The following is an 18,409-nucleotide window of genomic DNA, read 5'->3' on the forward strand; positions in this document are numbered from 1 at the left end:
GTGAGACTATGGAACTCTCTGCCACATAATGTTGTAATGGTTGATTCACTACTAACATTCAAGAGAAGGGCTTGGATGCCTTTTTGGAAAAATATAATATTACTGGTTATGTGCACTAGATTCTGTGATTGGGCGTTGATCCAGGGAATTGGTCTGATTGCTGTACGTGTAGTCGAGAAGGAATTCTTCCCCTAATATGGAGCTTACTGTCTGCTCCATGGGGTTTTCAATCAACATGTTAGGCTATGGGTTGAACTCTATGGACTTAAAGGGAACCTGTCAGGTGCAATATGCACCCAGAACCACGAGCAGTTCTGGGTGTATATTGCTAATGCCTGCCTAACAGTCCCTGTATCTAGTAGCATACATAAAGAGTTCTTTAGAAAAAGTATTTCTAAAGATCTTTTATCTTATGCTAATGAGCAAGGGCACTAGTTACAAGGGCTTTTATGCCCTGACTAGCCGCCCTCTTAGCATGTTAGTACACCTACAGGGGTGTACTAGCATGCTATTCAATGCAGCATTACCAGCAGTGCCGCGTGTACCTGCGTTCGTTGTGACCGCGCTTCTGAATGCCCGACACTTTCAGTCATGTGCAGTATGAAGCCGGGTGTACATGTTCCAGCTTCAGAGAGGTCTACTGCACATGACCGGAAGTGTCCGGCATTCAGAAGCGCGGTCACAGTGAACACAGGTACGTGCGGCACCACTGGTTATGATGAATTGAATAGCATGTTAGTACACCCCTGTGGACATACTAACGTGCAAACAGGACGGACTAGTCGGGGGATATAAACACCCTTGGGACTAGTCGCTGCGCTCATTAGCATAAGATAAAAGATCTTTAGAGATACTTTTTCTAAAGATCTCTTTATCTATGCTAGTGTATACAGGGATGGTTAGGCAGGGATTTGCAATATACACTCAGAACTGCTCGTGGTTCTGGTTGCATATTGCACCTGACAGGTTTCCTTTAAGTCTACCTTCAATCTTAAAAACTATGAAACTCTTGACACCGTTTTTAATCAAAAAAGCATAGAAGCCATCCCACCACAATAAGGTTTACTAAGTACCGTGTTATTTACATTTGCAATTTCTATTTACATGCTTACTGCAGGGTATACGCGTATTTTGTTTATCTTAAGTTTTGTCAGTTATATGGTCACAGTGTGAACATGCTCCTACACTCTGCATAGCTATCAACTTATGCTCTTGCTTATTTTGGTTTTGATTTCGTGAAGATATGTGCTTGTTATCAAAGGTATGAACTAATTTTTTGGGGATATTGTGCATATCATACACTGCTCGACTTAGGCCCCTTTCACATTGCGCTTTTACTTACGTTCAGTGGTCCCGTAGGGCCTTTCCCCCACACCGCAAAGCGTGTTTTGGACGCATGCGCCGACAGGGCCATTGACTATAATGGAGCAGAATCCGGTAGTGTGTGCTCTGTCTTGCTCCATTTTTGGGCATATACGTTTTCTGCAGGCGGACACCAAAACCTAGTTGACTACGTTTGGGTGTCCGTCTGCAGAAAACGTACATGCCCGAAAATTGAGTAAGACAGAGCACACGCTACCGGATTCTGCTCCATTATAGTCAATGGCCCTGTTGGTGCCTGCGTCCGAAACACGCTTTGCGGGATGGGGGAGGGGCAGTTCGGACAGATACCCCGAGGGGACCAATGAACGTAAGTAAAAGCGAAATGTGAAAGGGGCCTTAGACTTTAGTTCATAACCGGTAATTGAAATGCCAGTTTTGCAAACATTAACTGTTTGACGTTCAGTTGTATTAATGGGCACAACTGTGAAGGGCTGGGTGGCATTTCAACAATATTCTCAGTATCTACATTCAGAAAATGAATGGCCATTGTATTATTATTATTATTATTATTATTATTATTATTATTTCTTCTTCTTTTTCATATCTATTCTATATCTTGTAAAAATGGCAAAAAACTGATCTTGTAGGAATCCAACTTTTGTTTCCTAAAGTAATAGAAGAGGCCAAATGTATATGGTATTAGTAAGTTGCAGCATAACATGCAATAGCGCTCTGCTGATATGCAGTGACGTACAATTCCACTTTCAACAGGCTTATAAAAACATTAAAGGGCCACTAAATCGAAGCAGGAAGCTTACGTAATAAAACACCTCTGGCATTTATTATGGCGAGAGATGTGTGTAGATGTTTTTTTGAGCTTTCCTTGTATAGCTGATTATATTGGCTACTTACATGACATCATTGATTGCCGAGTTAGGTGTAGTGTTTCTCTTAGGGCCTCCGTATACAATAGTTAGCTGCCAGCTGAATAATCATTTGGCCAGTGGCTTGCTCTCCCAACTCCTACATACACAGTGCCTTCTTTGCTGCCTTTCTTGAAACAATGCCAGGCTCCAAAAGCTTTTGCCTCACTGTGTGTGCAAATTCACCAACATCTGCCTGTTGTCATTCAAGAGCAAGCTCTGTACTTTTGTTGAACAGATCCAATAGCTGATCCATCTTTGGATCGTTTCACACATCTGCCATTTCTTTATCGTTCCTATGGGAGACCCAGACATTGGGTGTATAGCTTCTGCCTCCGGAGGACACACAAAGTACTACACTAAAAAGTGTAGCTCCTCCCTCTGAGCATATACACCCCCTGGATAACCAGATCTAGCCAGTTCATTGCTTTGTGTTCAGGAGGCATACATCCACACATGCATTCTCATCTGATTTTTCATTTTTGGAAAGTTTTTGAAGAAAAGCGGGTCCAAGCCTGGACTCCCGGCATGTCCCTTCTCACCCCACTGTGTCGGTGGTGTTGTTAAGGTTGATTCCAAGGCTGGAGCCTTACATGCTGCGCTCCTTCACCATCCCTCGGGCTCTGGCTTGAAGTGGGAGCCAGCACGGTTCTCCTTGCTTTGCAGGAGACCGGTCTCCATCCGCAGCCCTTCAGGATCCTGCTGGACGGAGCACTCATCCCCAGGGACTTGGAACCCTGCGTCTCAGCAAGCTAAGTACCTGAGACGTTTATATTCGGGGGGTCCCGGTACTTTATTATGGTGGGAGAGTGTGCTGTGTAACTTTTCTGACATTTCCGGCCGGTTCTCTGGTTGTCGCCTGAGAACCGCGCCGATGGTGCCTGCGCGCCGGCCGCATCGCTCAAATTTACTTTCGATTTCACTGCCCTCGCATGTCAATCATGCAGAGGGACAGTGCGGCTCCGCCCAGCGGCCGTTCGGCACAGGGGAGGGACACTCCTCTCTGAGTACATGTCCCCTCCCCTGTAAGTCTCCTTGGCCCTCCAGATCCCGCTCTCAGAGCAGGTCCCGCCCCCTCTCCTCGCTCCGGCGCCATTTTATCAGCGTTTTTCTCTGGATCAGCGCTGGCTGCAGCATCCCTGCTAAGCTGCTTGGGGGTCCGGGCTGTGGGATCTGGAGGGCACACAAACGGTCTGGTAAGCCACAACCTCCGGTTGTGGACCTTCTTATATACTCTCTGGGGGTCATTCTGGCTCAGAGCCCCCACTCCAGCAGCATGTCTCACACGAGGAGCAAGGCTGCAAGGCTGTACTCAGTATGCACTGCATGTAAGCTCGTGCTGCCTGAACCGAGCACATATCCACATTGTGATGCCTGCTCTAACCTGACAGTGCCTCAGCCTGGAATCGCACCCACAGTGGTCCCTCCGGCTGCTCCGGCTTCAGTGGCTGAACCTCCGGCTTGGGTAGAATCCTTCTCTAGGTCAATCTCCCAGTCTTTTGCCGACTCCATGGGACAGCTGTCCCGGACTTTGCTGAACATGCATCAGCCCCCTTCACAGGGTGCCTCTGCTGCTAGGGCTCTCTCAGCGGAGCTCACAGAGGATTCTTCATCTGGTCCCAGACCCCGTCCTCCTAAAAGGAGACGCAGGGTCCCCTCTCCTTCCTCGTCCTGCGGCTCTGATTCAAGAGCTGACTCGCAGGACGAGGAGGATGCCTTTACTGGGGGCTCGGAGGCTACCTCCATGTGCCCCATTGATCTGTCCAAAAGTGACTCAGATGTTAGTGACTTGATTGCGTCCATTAATTCTGTACTGGACCTCAATCCGCCAGTATCAGAGGAGCAACCCTCTCTGGCAGAAAAGCACCAGTTTACCTTGCCTAAGAGGACAAGGAGTGTGTTCTTTAACCACTCCAGTTTTCAGGCCACTGTGACCAAGCCTATGGCCTGTCCTGACAAACGCTTCCCAAAGCGTGGTTCTGATGACTGTTTTCCCTTTCCACCTGAGGTTGTCAAGGAGTGGGCTCATTCACCAAAGGTAGACCCTCCGGTGTCTAGACTCTCAGCCTGGACCGTTGTATCAGTGGCTGATGGCACCTCTCTTAAGGATTCCACTGACCGCCAGGTTGACCTTCTGGCCAATTCTGTATATGAGGCGGCAGGGGCCTCGTTCTCCCCATCTTTTGCAGCAGTGTGGGCTCTCAAAGCCATCTCTGCTTCTCTAGAGGAGATGCATTCCCTCACCAGGGAATCTATGCCCGAAATGGTTGCCTTAAAGGGAACCTGTCAGCAGAAATGTCCCCTAAAACCTAACAGATTCCCCCTCTGCAGCTCCTGGGCTGCATTCTAGAAAGGTCCCTGTTAGTATTGTGCCCCCTTTCTGACCAAAAAAAAGTGTTTATAAAGTTGTACCTTTTTGGCTTCTGATTCTGTAAATCCGTCACGGGGGCGGGCTGCCTGATGGCCGTTATTCTGCCCCCTGGTCCTGTATGCCGCCCCCATCGCTGATTTCAATACTTCTGGACGCCGCCCACTGCTCCAGCCATCCCCGCGCATGCCCAGTGCCCATCTCTCGGGGATGAGCACTGTGCCCAGCGTCACCGCTGGTGACGTGCACGCAGGGTTAAGATTATGGGCGGTGCTGTGATGTTTATTCCTAAGCAACCGCCCATAATCGCGGGACCGCGCTTTCCCCCTCGGCCTGCTTCTTTCTGCGCAAGCGCGCTGCTGCTGACCTCACTTCGCCTCCTTCCCATCTTGCCCCGAGGCAGGAAATAGATGGGAAGAGCGCGGAGCAGTGACTACACCGAAAGCGCGGTCCCGCGATTATGGGCGGTTGCTTAGGAATAAACATCACAGCACCGCCCATAATCTTAACCCTGCGTGCACGTCACCAGTGGTGACGCTGGGCACAGTGCTCATCCCCGAGAGATGGGCACTGGGCATGCGCGGGGATGGCTGGAGCAGTGGGCGGCGTCCAGAAGTATTGAAATCAGCGATGGGGGCGGCATACAGGACCAGGGGGCAGAATAACGGCCATCAGGCAGCCCGCCCCCGTGACGGATTTACAGAATCAGAAGCCAAAAAGGTACAACTTTATAAACACTTTTTTTCGGTCAGAAAGTGGGCACAATCATAACAGGGACCTTTCTAGAATGCAGCCCAGGAGCTGCAGAGGGGGAATCTGTTAGGTTTTAGGGGACATTTCTGCTGACAGGTTCCCTTTAACTTCCCAAGCTTCAGCTTTCTTCGGCGCTCCATTGGGAGACCCAGACGATTGGGTGTATAGCTACTGCCTCCGGAGGCCACACAAAGTATTACACTAAAAAGTGTAAGGCCCCTCCCCTTCTGCATATACACCCCCCGTGGATCACAGGCTGCTTCAGTTTTATGCTTTGTGCGAAGGAGGTCAGACATCCACGCATAGCTCCACTGTTTAGTCAGCAGCAGCTGCTGACTATGTCGGATGGAAGAAAAGAGGGCCCATACTAGGGCCCCCAGCATGCTCCCTTCTCACCCCACTTTTGTCGGGTGTTTGTTAAGGTTGAGGTACCCATTGCGGGTACGGAGGCTGGAGCCCACATGCTGTTTTCCTTCCCCATCCCCCCTCGGGGCTCTGGGTGAAGTGGGATCTTACCGGTCTCCAGGCACTGAGACCGGGCTCCATCCACAGACCCGGAGATCCTGCTGGATATGGAGCTGGGTATCGTCAGGGACAGGGCCCTGCTACATTAAGGTACTCTGTGTCCCCGTACACATCGCGCACACACACACCAGCATTGCTGGGAGTGCTAGTGCGCCGGGGACAACAGCGCGGAGCGCTTGTGCTATTATTCACTGCAGCTTAGCTGAGTGAATTTATGTGTTAAAAACTGCCGCGCCGGCCGCTGCGGGGTGTTTTACACTGTGGCGCGGCTGGGACTTGTGGTGCGCCGGGGACTTCCGCGCTGGCCGTGCACATGGACGGCCGCGCTTATTACTCGAGTCCCCGGCTTTGCTGCCTAGTTTTCGCTTCGTTCCCGCCCCCAGCCCTGCCAGTCAGGGGAGGGGCGGGACGCTGTACAGACAGTCAGCGCCGAGAGCTGGAGTCTGCTTTGCATTCTCCAGCCCCCTTCACTGGACACAGTGGGACGCCAGTTTCCCGCTCTTGTCTGGGGCACGCCCACGGCCCGCCCCTCTTCACAAGACGCCGGCAGCCATTCCTGCACGCAGTCTGGGCTGGAGAAGGGAGACAAGCTCTGGGCAACCAGTCACAGGATTCGGGCGACCACACACCCGCCTTTGTGCGGGCGGTAAGCAGCACCTGAAGGGCTGACCCCACTAATGCCATTTGTACTTTATGCCTAGATGGCTGGACAACAGCAGCAAAAAAGCAAGGGTGCTAAGGCACAGGCTTTCTATGCTGCTTGTACTGCATGTGCTGAAGTGTTCATTTGTACTTTCTGCTTGTATGCTATACACTGCACTGTACGGTCGCTATTCTTGGCTATATACTCCTAGATGGCTGGACAACAGCAGCAAGAAAGCAAGGGTGCTAAGGCACAGGCTTTCTATGCTGCTTGTACTGCATGTGCTGAAGTGTTCATTTGTACTTTCTGCTTGTATGCTATACATTGCACTGTACGGTCGCTATTCTTGGCTATATGCTTCTAGATGGCTAGACAACAGCAGCAAAATAGAAAGGGTGCCAAGGCACAGGCTTTCTATGCTGCTTGTACTGCACGTGATACTGTTCCACACGGCAGGTTCCACTGTCCCCATTGTGTGCAATGCTCCCCTGTAGCACTTGGTCAGCCGGGGTCTCTGCTAGAGGTGGCTAAAGGAACCACCTGTGAACCCTGTCCAGGGACAGGGACGGAGTTGCAGTTTCGGCTGATAGGTCTGTGACTGTGACTAACATCTTAGAGACTTTGCAGTCCAGACGGACCATGGGCAATGTTGATACGCCCTCATTTGGAACAAATCAGTGCTCCGGGGGGGTCCCATGCATCCCAGGGCGCAGGCTCTGACACGGACGACAGTCCCAGACAGTCTAAGCGAGCTCGCTGGGAGCGGCACTCGGCTTCATCACTGGTTAGGGTCCCAGCGGGACTCTCTGTATGATGAGGCAGACGTAGCTGATCAGGACTCTGATCCTGAGACCGCTCTCAATCCGGATACTCTGGATGGTGACGCCATAGTGAATGATCTTCTAGCGTCCATCAAGGGAATGTTGGATATTTCTCCCTCAGCTCCTCCGGGGGAGGAGTCAGCTTCACAGCAGGAGAAATCCCTTTTCAGTATCTCAAGCGTATATTGAGTACTTTTCTGGCCACTCTGACTTCAGAGAAGCAATCCGGAAACACCACACTTATCCAGATAAGCGTTCTCCAATCGTATTAAGGATACACGTTATCCTTTTTTCTCTCTGACGTGGTCAAGCGCTGGACCCAGTGTCCAAAGGTGGATTCCCCTATCTCCAGGCTTGCGGCTAGATCCATAGTTGCAGTGGAAGATGGGACTTCACTTAAAGATGCCATTGACAGACAGATGGTCCTCTGGTTGAATTCTGTCTATGAAGCTATCGGTGTGTCGGTTGCTCCGGCATTCGCAGCCGTATGGGCATTCCAAGCTTTTTCAGCTGGTCTTGCGCACGTGGACACTGTCACATGTACATCTGTGCCGCAGATGGCGTCCTTAACCTCGCAATGTCTGCATTGCGACTTACGCTATTAATGCTGTCCTGCACTCTACGAGCCGTACGTCGGTGGCGTCCGCCAACTCCGTGGTTTTACGCAGAGCCTTGTGGTTGAGGGAATGGAAAGCAGATTCTGTTTCCCTAAAAAGTGCTTAACCAGTTTGCCGTTATCTGGTGACAGACTGTTTGGTGAGCGATTGGATGAAATCATTAAACAGTCCAAGGGTAAGGACTCTTCCTTACACCGGCCCAGATCAAACAACACCCAACAGAGGAAGGGACAGTCGAGGTTTCGGTCCTTCCCAGGCTCGGGCAGGTCCCAATTGTCCTCGTCCAAAAGGACTCAAAAAGCTCAGAGAGGCGCAGATTCCTGGCAGGCTCAATCACGCCCAAGGAAGGCAGCCGGAGGAACCGCTACCAAGGCGGTTTCCTCATGACGTTCAGCTCTCTCTCTCCGCATCCGCGGTCGGTGGCAGACTCTCCCGCTTTGGCGACATTTAGCTGCCACAGGTCAAAGACCGGTGGGTGAGAGACATTTTGTCTCACGTGTACAGGATGGAGTTCTGTTCTCGTCCTCCGACTAGATTTTCAGAACTTCCTCACCTCCCGACCGAGCCGATGCTCTTCTGCAGGCAGAAGGAGTGGTAATCCCTGTTCCTCCTCAGGAACAAGATACGGTTTTTACTCCAATCTGGTTGTGGTACCAAAAAACGACGGCTCTTCCGTTCCATTTTGGACCTAAACCTGCTCAACAAGCACGTGAAAACCAGGCGGTTCCGGATGGAATCCCTCCGCTCCGTCATTGCCTCCATATCTCAAGGAGATTTCCTAACGTCAATAGACATCAGGATGCTTATCTCCACGTGCGGATTGCTCCAGAGCACCGGTGTTGGCTACGATTCGTTATTGAAGACGAGCATCTTCAGTTCGTAGCCCTGCCCTTCGGTCTGGCGACAGCCCCACGGCTTTTCACAAGTTCATGGCAGCAGTGGGAGTAGTCCTGCACTCTCAGGGTCACTCTGTGATCCCTTACTTGGCGATCTACTTGTCAAGGCACCCTCTCAAGAGGCATGCCAACACAGCCTGAACGTGGCGCTGGAGACTCTCCAGAGTTTCGGGTGGATCATAAACTTTTCAAAGTTAAATCTGACACCTACCCAATCGCTGACATATCTTGGCATGGAGCTTCACACTCTCTCAGCGATAGTGCAGCTCCCGCTGGACATACAGCGTTCACTACAGACGGGGGTGCAGTCTCTCCTTCAAGGCCAGTCACACCCCTTAAGACGCCTCATGCAGAGGCAGTCCTTTTCGCGCAGTTTCATCTGCGTCCACTTCTATAGGACATTCTTCGCCAATGGGATGGGAAGTCAACGTCCCTAGACAGGAACGTACCCCTTTCTCAGACGGGCAAGGACTCTCTTCAGAGGAGTCCACCCTTCAGATCAATGTTCTGGAAATCTGGGCAGGGTATCTTGCCCTGCAAGCCTTCCACCAGAGGCTGGAAGGCAAACAGATCCGAATTCAGTCGGACAACTTCGCAGCGGTGGCATACATCATCCACCAAGGCGGAACACGCAGTCGGCAAGCCTCCCAGGAAGTCCGGCGGCTTCTGATGTGGGTGGAAGACAGAGCATACACCATATCCGCAGTTCACATCCCGGGCGTAGAAAACTGGGAAGCAGACTTCCTCAGTCGCCAGGGCATGGACGCAGGGGAATGGTCTCTACACCCGGACGGGTCTCAAGAAATCTGTAGCCGCTGGGGGAGGCCGGACGTCGACCTAATGGCGTCTCGGCACAACAACAAGGGCCCGATTTTCATGGCGCGGTCTCACGATCAAAGAGCTCTGGCGGCAGGCGCCTTAGTTCAGGATTGGTCGCAGTTCCAGCTACCCTATGTGTTTCCCCCTCTGACACTGTTGCCCAGAGGGCTACGCAAGATCAGCTCCGATTGCCGCCGCGCCATCCTCGTCGCCCCAGACTGGCCGAGGAGGTCGTGGTACCTGCATCTGTGGCATCTCACGGTCGGCCAACCGTGGGCACTACCAGACCGGCCAGACTTACTGTCCCAAGGGCCGTTTTTTCCATCTGAATTCTACAGCCCTCAACCTGACTGTGTGGCCATTGAGTCCTGGATCCTAGCGTCTTCAGGATTATCTCAAGACGTCATTGTCACCATGAGACGGGCTAGGAAGCCGACGTCTGCCGAGGTCCACCACAAGACGTGGAAGATATTCTTATCTTAGTGCTCTGCTCAGGGAGTGTCTCCCTGGACATTTGCATTGCCTACTTTTCCTTCCTTCCTGCAATCTGGTTTGGGAAAAGGTTTGTCGCTCGGCTCCCTTAACGGACGAGTCCCAGCGCTGTCTGTATTCTTTCAGAAGCGCATAGGGCGACTTCCTCAGGTACGCACGTTCCTGCAGGGGGTTTGTCACATTGTCCCTCCGTACAAGAGGCCGTTAGACCCATGGGATCTGAACAGGGTACTAATTGCTCTCCAGGAGCCGCCCTTTGAGCCTCTGAGGGATGTTTCACTTCTCGACTTTCACAGAAAGTGGCCTTTTTGGTAGCGGTCACGTCTCTTCAGAGAGTGTCCGAGCTCGCAGCGCGATCATCCAAAGCTCCCTTCTTGGTGTTTCACCAAGACAAGGTAGTGCTGCGCCTGATTCCGGGGTTTCTCCCTAAGGTGGTATCCCCCTTTTCATCTCAGTCAGGATATCTCCTTACCTTCCTTTTGTCCTCATCCAGTTCATCGATATGAATTGGATTTGTATTTGTTGGATCTGATGAGAGCGCTCAGAATCTACATTTCCCGCACGGCGCCCCTGCGCCGCTCGGATGCACCCTTTGTACTTGTCGCTGGTCAGCGCAAAGGGTCGCAGGCTTCCAAATCCACCCTGGCTCGATGGATCAAGGAACCAATTCTTGAAGCCTACCGTTCTGCTGGGCTTCCGGTTCCATCAGGGCTGAAGGCCCATTCTACCAGAGCCGTGGATGCGTCCTGGACATTACGGCACCAGGCTACGGCTCAGCAGGTGTGCCAGGCGGCTACCTGGGCGAGTCTGCACACCTTCACCAAGCGTTCTCAGGTGCATGCCTACGCTTAGGCGGATGCCAGCCTAAGTAGAAGAGTCCTGCAGGCGGCGGTTGCCTCCATGTAGGGAAGGGCTGTTTTTACAGTCCAAACTTGAGGTATTAATTTACCCACCCAGGGACTGCTTTTGGACGTCCCAATCGTCTGGGTCTCCCAATGGAGCGCCGAAGAAGAAGGGAATTTTGTTACTTACCGTAAATTCCTTTTCTTCTAGCTCCAATTGGGAGACCCAGCACCCGCCCCTGTTCCTTCGGGATTTTTTGGTTGTTCGGGTACACATGTTGTTCATGTTGAATGGTTTCAGTTCTCCGATGTTCCTTCGGATTGAATTGTTTAACCAGTTATTGGCTTTCCTCCTTCTTGCTTTTGCACTAAAACTGAAGCAGCCCGTGATCCACGGGGGGTGTATATGCAGAAGGGGAGGGGCCTTACACTTTTTAGTGTAATACTTTGTGTGACCTCCGGAGGCAGTAGCTATACACCCAATCGTCTGGGTCTCCCAATTGGAGCTAGAAGAAAAGGAATTTACGGTAAGTAACAAAATTCCCTTCTTTTCATCCTATGCCATGTCTGCCATGCTGGAGGCTTCTCACCGCACTGCGGTGGCTTCGGCTAATTCCCTCGCTATCCGCAGGATCTTGTGGCTTCGAGAGTGGAAGGCAGATGCTTCTTCAAAGAAGTACCTTGCTGGGCTCCCTTTTGCTGGATCCAGGCTATTCGGTGAACAACTGGATGAAATTATTAAGGAAGCTACTGGCGGGAAGAGTACTTCCATGCCACAAACTAAAACCAGGAAACCTGCCCAGGGTAGGAACCAGTTGAGGTTTCGTTCCTCCAACTGGTCATCCTCTAAGCCCTCGGCCTCGTCCACTAACTCAGCCAAGGACCAAAAACCCAGCTGGCGCACAAAGGCGCGTCCACAGAAGACCGCAGGAGCTGCTGCCACTAAGGCAGCCTCCTCTTGACTATCTGGCCGCGCCAGCAACGTCCTTAGTCGGTGGCAGGCTCTCCCACTTTGGCGACGTGTGGTTTCAACACTTCTCCGATCAGTGGGTGAGGGATATCATCTCCCACGGCTACAGGATAGAATTCTCTTCCAGCCCGCCAAACAGATTTTTTCTGTCAACTCCCCCCTGCTCCAAGGCCGCCGCCTTCTCTCAGGCCGTGGCATCCTTGCAGGCCAACGGAGTAATTGTACCGGTTCCCGCCCGGGAACGGTTCAGAGGTTTCTACTCAAATCTCTTCCTAGTCCCCAAAAAGGACGGTTCCTTCCGGCCCATCCTGGATCTCAAGCTTCTCAACAAGCATGTTCAGGTGCGTCATTTTCGCATGGAGTCTCTGCGATCAGTCATTGCCTCAATGACCCAAGGAGATTTCCTGGCATCCATCGACATCAGAGATGCCTATCTGCATGTGCCAATTGCAGTTTCACACCAGCGTTGGCTACGTTTTGCAATCGGAGAGGAACATTTCCCATTCGTGGCTCTCCCCTTCGGGTTAGCCACGGCCCCTCGAGTATTCACCAAGGTCATGGCAGCAGTGGTTGCGGTTCTGCACCTCCAGGGGTTGGCAGTGATTCCTTACCTGGACGACCTTCTAGTCAAGGCTTCATCCAGCGCAGACTGTCAGCGGAGTGTCTCGCTCACTCTCGCCACTCTAGCCCAATTCGGGTGGCTTGTCAATTTGCCCAAATCCACTCTGACTCCAACCCAGAGGCTCACGTACCTAGGGATGCAGTTCGAGACTCTGCCGGCACTTGTGAAGCTGCCCTTAGTCAAACAGCAGTCCCTCCATCTGGCGGTGCGCTCTCTGCTGAGGCCCCGCCGTCATTCCATCAGGCACCTAATGCAGGTGCTGGGTCAGATTGTGGCGTCGATGGAGGCTGTTCCCTTGGCCCAGTTCCATCTGCGTCCTCTGCAGCTGGACATTCTCCGCTGTTGGGACAAGCGGACTTCCTGCTTGCACAGGCTAGTGGCTCTGTCGCCACAGACCAGGGGCTCCCTTCAGTGGTGGCTTCAGCCCCTCTCTCTCTGTCTCAGGGACGCTCCTTCCTGGCCCCGTCCTGGGTGATCCTCGCCACGGATGCCAGTCTATCCGGCTGGGGAGCGGTATGTCTCCACCACCGAGCACAGGGCACTTGGACTCCGTCCTAATCAGCCCTCTCGATCAATGTGCTGGAAACCAGAGCTGTGCTTCTAGCCCTCCTAGCCTTTCACCACCTTTTGACGGGCAAGCACATCCGAGTCCAGTCAGACAACGCGACAGCGGTTGCCTACATCAATAACCAAGGCGGGACACGCAGCCGCCTGGCAATGTTGGAGGTTCAACGCATCCTTCAATGGACGGAGGACTCCAAGTCCACCATATCCGCAGTCCACATCCCAGGCGTGGAAAACTGGGAAGCAGATTATCTCAGCCGTCAAACCGTGGACAGTGGCGAGTGGTCCCTGCATCCGGCAGTGTTTCAGTCAATCTGCCGCAAGTGGGGCACTCCGGAAGTGGATCTAATGGCATCCCGGCACAACAACAAGGTTCCGGTTTACGTGGCTCGCTCCCACGATCCTCAGGCCTTTGCAGCGGACGCTCTGGTTCAAGATTGGTCCCAGTTTCGTCTGTCCTACGTGTTTCCCCCTCTAGCTCTCTTGCCCAGAGTTCTGCGCAAGATCAGAATGGAGGGCCGTCGGGTCATCCTCATTGCTCCGGACTGGCCCAGGCGAGCTTGGTACCCAGACCTGCTCCATCTGTCCGTAGAGGTGCCGTGACATCTTCCGGACCGTCCAGACCTTCTCTCACAAGGTCCGTTTTTCCGCCAGAATTCTGCGGCTTTCAGATTGACGGCGTGGCTCTTGAGTCCTGGATCTTGACGGCTTCTGGTATTCCTCCTGAAGTCATCTCCACTATGACTCGGGTTCGGAAGTCTTCCTCGGCAAAAATCTATCACAGGACCTGGAGAATTTTCCTGTCCTGGTGTCGCTCTTCCGGCCATGCTCCTTGGCCTTTTTCCTTGCCGACCCTTCTGTCCTTTCTACAGTCTGGTCTGCAGCTAGGACTATCCCTCAATTCCCTCAAGGGACAAGTCTCGGCTCTGTCAGTGCTGTTCCAGCGGCGTATCGCCCGGCTGGCTCAGGTCCGCACCTTCATGCAGGGCGCGTCTCACATCATTCCGCCTTACCGGCGGCCCTTGGATCCCTGGGACCTCAATTTGGTCCTCACGGCCTTGCAGAAACCCCCCTTTGAGCCTCTTAGGGAGGTTTCTTTGTCTCGTCTTTCACAGAAAGTGGTCTTTCTAGTGGCCATAACTTCCCTCAGGAGAGTCTCTGATTTGGCTGCGCTCTCTTTGGAGTCACCTTTTTTGGTTTTTCATCAAGACAAGGTGGTTCTCCGTCCGACTCTGGACTTTCTCCCTAAGGTGGTTTCTCCTTTCCACCTTAACCAGGACATTTCCCTGCCTTCCTTTTGTCCGGCTCCTGTTCATCGCTTTGAAAAAGCGTTGCATACTCTGGATCTGGTGCGGGCGCTCCGGATCTATGTGTCTCGCACCGCTGTTCTTAGGCGGTGCACCTCTCTTTTTGTGGTAACCACAGGTCGGCGTAAGGGCCTCTCGGCTTCTAAGCCGACCTTAGCTCGTTCGATTAGGTCGGCCATTTCCGATGCCTACCAGTGTACTCAGGTGCCTCCCCCGCCGGGGATCAAGGCACACTCGACCAGAGCTGTCGGTGCCTCTTGGGCTTTCAGGCACCAGTCTACGGCTCAGCAGGTCTGTCAGGCTGCCACTTGGACTAGCCTGCATACCTTTTCAAAGCACTACCAAGTGCATGCTCATGCTTCGGCAGATGCGAGCTTGGGCAGACGCATCCTTCAGGCGGCTGTCGCCCATTTGTGAAGTTAGGCTCCGCCTACTTCTCAGTTTTTCTGTTTATTCCCACCCATGGACTGCTTTGAGACGTCCCAATGTCTGGGTCTCCCATAGGAACGATAAAGAAAAAGAGAATTTTGTTTACTTACCGTAAATTCTTTTTCTTATAGTTCCGTATTGGGAGACCCAGCACCCTCCCTGTTGCCTGTTGGCAGTTTCTTGTTCCGCGTGTTATCACCGGCTGTTGTCGTAGACAGAGGCTCCGGTTGTTCCGGTTCTTGCTCTGTCTTTACTTGTGGGTGGCTATTCTCCTTCAGCTTTTGCACTAAACTGGCTAGATCTGGTTATCCAGGGGGTGTATATGCTCAGAGGGAGGAGCTACACTTTTTAGTGTAGTACTTTGTGTGTCCTCCGGAGGCAGAAGCTATATACCCAATGTCTGGGTCTCCCAATACGGAACTATAAGAAAAAGAATTTACGGTAAGTAAAATTCTCTTTTTCACGGATTACCGGAGTGTAATACAGTACAATGGCATCGCGGCAAGCTCCGGTCACATGCTTTGGTCACATGACAGGATAGGTTACCGCAATGCCATTGTACTGTATTACACTATACTGGAGTGTGCCGAATGTGGTAATCCGGTGAAATGTCGGATGTGTGAAACAGCCCTTTAGGAGACAGTCTTGGCGATTGCTTGACTTTCTTGGGGTTCCTGAAGCATTGTTAACTTCAACTTAAGCTCTCTCTTCTACAGTAGATGATTTGTTATATTACAACATCTCGACAGAAAAAAAGTGGTACTTGACCCAAAATTAATAAAACTATTTTTTTATTGAAGTATTACAATCATATTAATAAAGCAAGAAGTCAATAAGGATAACTTCACCACACATAATTATAGTATAATAAGCATACAAATAATAATGCCAATTCACAGCAGCCGGTCGCCGGGCGCTCAGCTGATCGCTCACAGCAGCCGGTCGCCGGGCACTCAGCTGATCGCTCACAGCAGCCCGGCGCTCAGCTGATCGCTCACAGCAACCAGTCGCCGAGCGCTGGAGCTGATCGTTCGGCCGCCGAGAATGTGTGTGGGGAGCGGAGTGCGGGGTGGGTGGAGCCGAGCGGGGCCATGGCGCTGAGGACAGGTGTGTGTGTGTGTGTGTGTGTGTGTGTGTGTGTGTGCGTGTGTGTATGCCTGTGTGCATGCGGAGTGGAGTGCGGGAGGGGGCGGAGCCGAGCGGGGAAAGTGTCGGGCTCCCTGCACACTTGGCCAGGGTAAATATCGGGTAACTAAGCAAAGCACTTTGCTTGGTTTCGCGATATTTACCTTGGTTACCAGCGTACACCACTTAGCAGTGGCTCCTTGCACACGTAGCCAGGGTAAATATCGGGTAGCTAAGCAAAGCAGTTTGCTTGGTTACCCGTTGTGTACCCTGGTTACGGGTGCAGGGAGCCAGAGAGAGCATGCGCAGTGAAATCCTAAGGATTTCGCTGCTCAAAAAAACGTTACATGCTGCGTTCCTTCCGCCCGGTGGAAGCAACGCAGCGTCGGCCAGCGGAAGCAAAGCAGGTACTTTTGGCACAATCCGTTACCCATACAAGTCTATGTGAAACAGCGGAATCCGTTAACGGATTCCGCTGTTTTCCAAAAGGGCGGATTGTGAAGGAAGGAAAACAACGCAAGTGTGAAAGTACCCTTAAACGTTTTGGCCACAACGGTATGGGGCCTTTAGTCTTATTGAAAAATGAAAGAAAGTATTTCCTATGTGACTCACTTATTGTTATTTCCTATGTCATTCACTTATTGTAAAGGTATTAACTTTGGATTGCAGACAGAATATGTAAATCAAAGCGTTGTGTAAAACTCAGTCCTTTTTTCTCCTCCAGTTAAAACTGGAACGTGCAGAATGGGGCAGTGATCTTCCAAGTGTGGAGAGTCAGCTAGAAAACCAACGCCAAGTACACACCAGTGTGGAGGAGTTGTCCTCCAGTTTGCGAGAAGCGAGGAGTTATGAGGTGGGTGTGTAGAAATGTATTCCTAAGCCACACATCTATATAATAACTTGGAGTCAGGTCATTAGTAATGCTTTATGTATAGGGTCATCTTTTCTATTACTGGAGCTTCCACCTACATGTTCTTATAAGCAAAAATGCACAGACATGGCATATAAAGTAATGAGAATGTCACTCTTGTTTCATTATAGGTTAAAATGTCTCCTAATTTCCGCAGCAGTTACAGAGAGACGTTAAACAAGCTTGAAATCCAATATTGCAAACTAAGGGTAAGGAGATATATGGCATACAACCATGAAAGTTTATTTTTCCAGCTTCTAAAGTGACCTCATAAACTTGGATATGTCTTCTTGTAAAACAATAAAGAAATATTGAATATAAAGTGACATCATTGTACTGCTGTTCTGTATAGGAAACATCAAGCTCCCGTTTACGCCACTTAGAGAGCCTCCATAGTTTTGTGTCCCGAGCTACAGCACAGATCATCTGGTTGAATGAGAAGGAAGAGGATGAGCTGGCTTACGACTGGAGTGATGGAAATTCCAACATGGAGATGAAGAAGGATTACTTTTCTGTAAGTATCGTGTGCCTAATGTGAATGCAGGTGATGCTTTGGGATTGGATGTAGTACATCCTGTGCACATTATTACTGATCAGTTGTGTGTTTCCTGTCGCTCTTCTCCAGGAGCTTACACTGGAGCTGGAGCAGAAGCACGAGGTCATTCAGGCTTTGCAAGAAACTGCTGAATTATTGTCACTGGAAAATCATCCCGCAAAACAAACTGTGGAGGTATGTAGGGAGTCAGATTGACATTACACGGATAATGTACTCTATATAGCCTATGAGAAAGCCAATTTGTCAATTTTACCAACGGTCTCTCTCCATGTGTGTATTTCAGGCATACAGTGCTGCGGTTGTCTCCCAGTGGCAATGGGTACAGCAGTTATGTTTTTGTGTAGAGCAGCATTTAAAGGAAAATTCTGCGTATTTCCAGGTAAGTTATTTGCCGTTTGTATAAAAAGGGTCGATATTTTATTTTTTTCTTAAAGGGAATCTGTCACCAGGATTTTGCTCCCCCATCTGAGAGCAGCATAATGTAGAGACAGAGATCCTCATTCCAACAATGTGTCACTGAGCTGCTTGCTGTAGTTATTATAAAATACCAGTTTTATCAGCAGAAGATGCACTAGAAGACTAGTGAAAATTCTATCCTGTAGTCCTCCATATTCATGAACTCCGTGTAACCCCACCCCCACCACTGATTGGCAGCTTTCTGTATACACGATACAGAGGTGCGGTTACACAGAGCTCAGCATTCAGAGAACAGCTATATCTGCAGCAGATTAAAACAGTGATTTTTATAAAAATTTTAGCAATCAGCCCAGTAATTGACTCATTGCTTGAATCATGGCCTCTGCCCCTATGCCCCTACATCATGCTACTCTCAGAAAGGACAGCAAAAACCTGGTGACAGATTGTCATTACTGCTTGAAACGAAAAAAATATATATTGTGTGTGT

The 18,409-nt window shown here is 51.0% G+C and overlaps 1 protein-coding gene across 20 annotated transcripts in view; it reads left to right on the top strand.

Annotated features, from left to right (window-relative positions):
* The window catches only part of MACF1 (microtubule actin crosslinking factor 1), a 519,073-nt gene that overhangs the window by 169,858 nt on the left and 330,806 nt on the right, over positions 1–18,409 (top strand). For all 20 annotated transcript variants that reach the window (XM_075336189.1, XM_075336201.1, XM_075336203.1 and 17 more), the window contains 5 exons: positions 16,764–16,892; positions 17,081–17,158; positions 17,302–17,463; positions 17,575–17,679; positions 17,789–17,884. In XM_075336189.1, coding sequence (XP_075192304.1) covers positions 16,764–16,892; positions 17,081–17,158; positions 17,302–17,463; positions 17,575–17,679; positions 17,789–17,884 — 570 coding nt within the window. The remainder of the gene's footprint in view (positions 1–16,763; positions 16,893–17,080; positions 17,159–17,301; positions 17,464–17,574; positions 17,680–17,788; positions 17,885–18,409) is intronic.

The sequence above is a fragment of the Anomaloglossus baeobatrachus genome, chromosome 2, assembly GCF_048569485.1.
Source record: "Anomaloglossus baeobatrachus isolate aAnoBae1 chromosome 2, aAnoBae1.hap1, whole genome shotgun sequence".
Taxonomy (NCBI): domain Eukaryota; kingdom Metazoa; phylum Chordata; class Amphibia; order Anura; family Aromobatidae; genus Anomaloglossus; species Anomaloglossus baeobatrachus.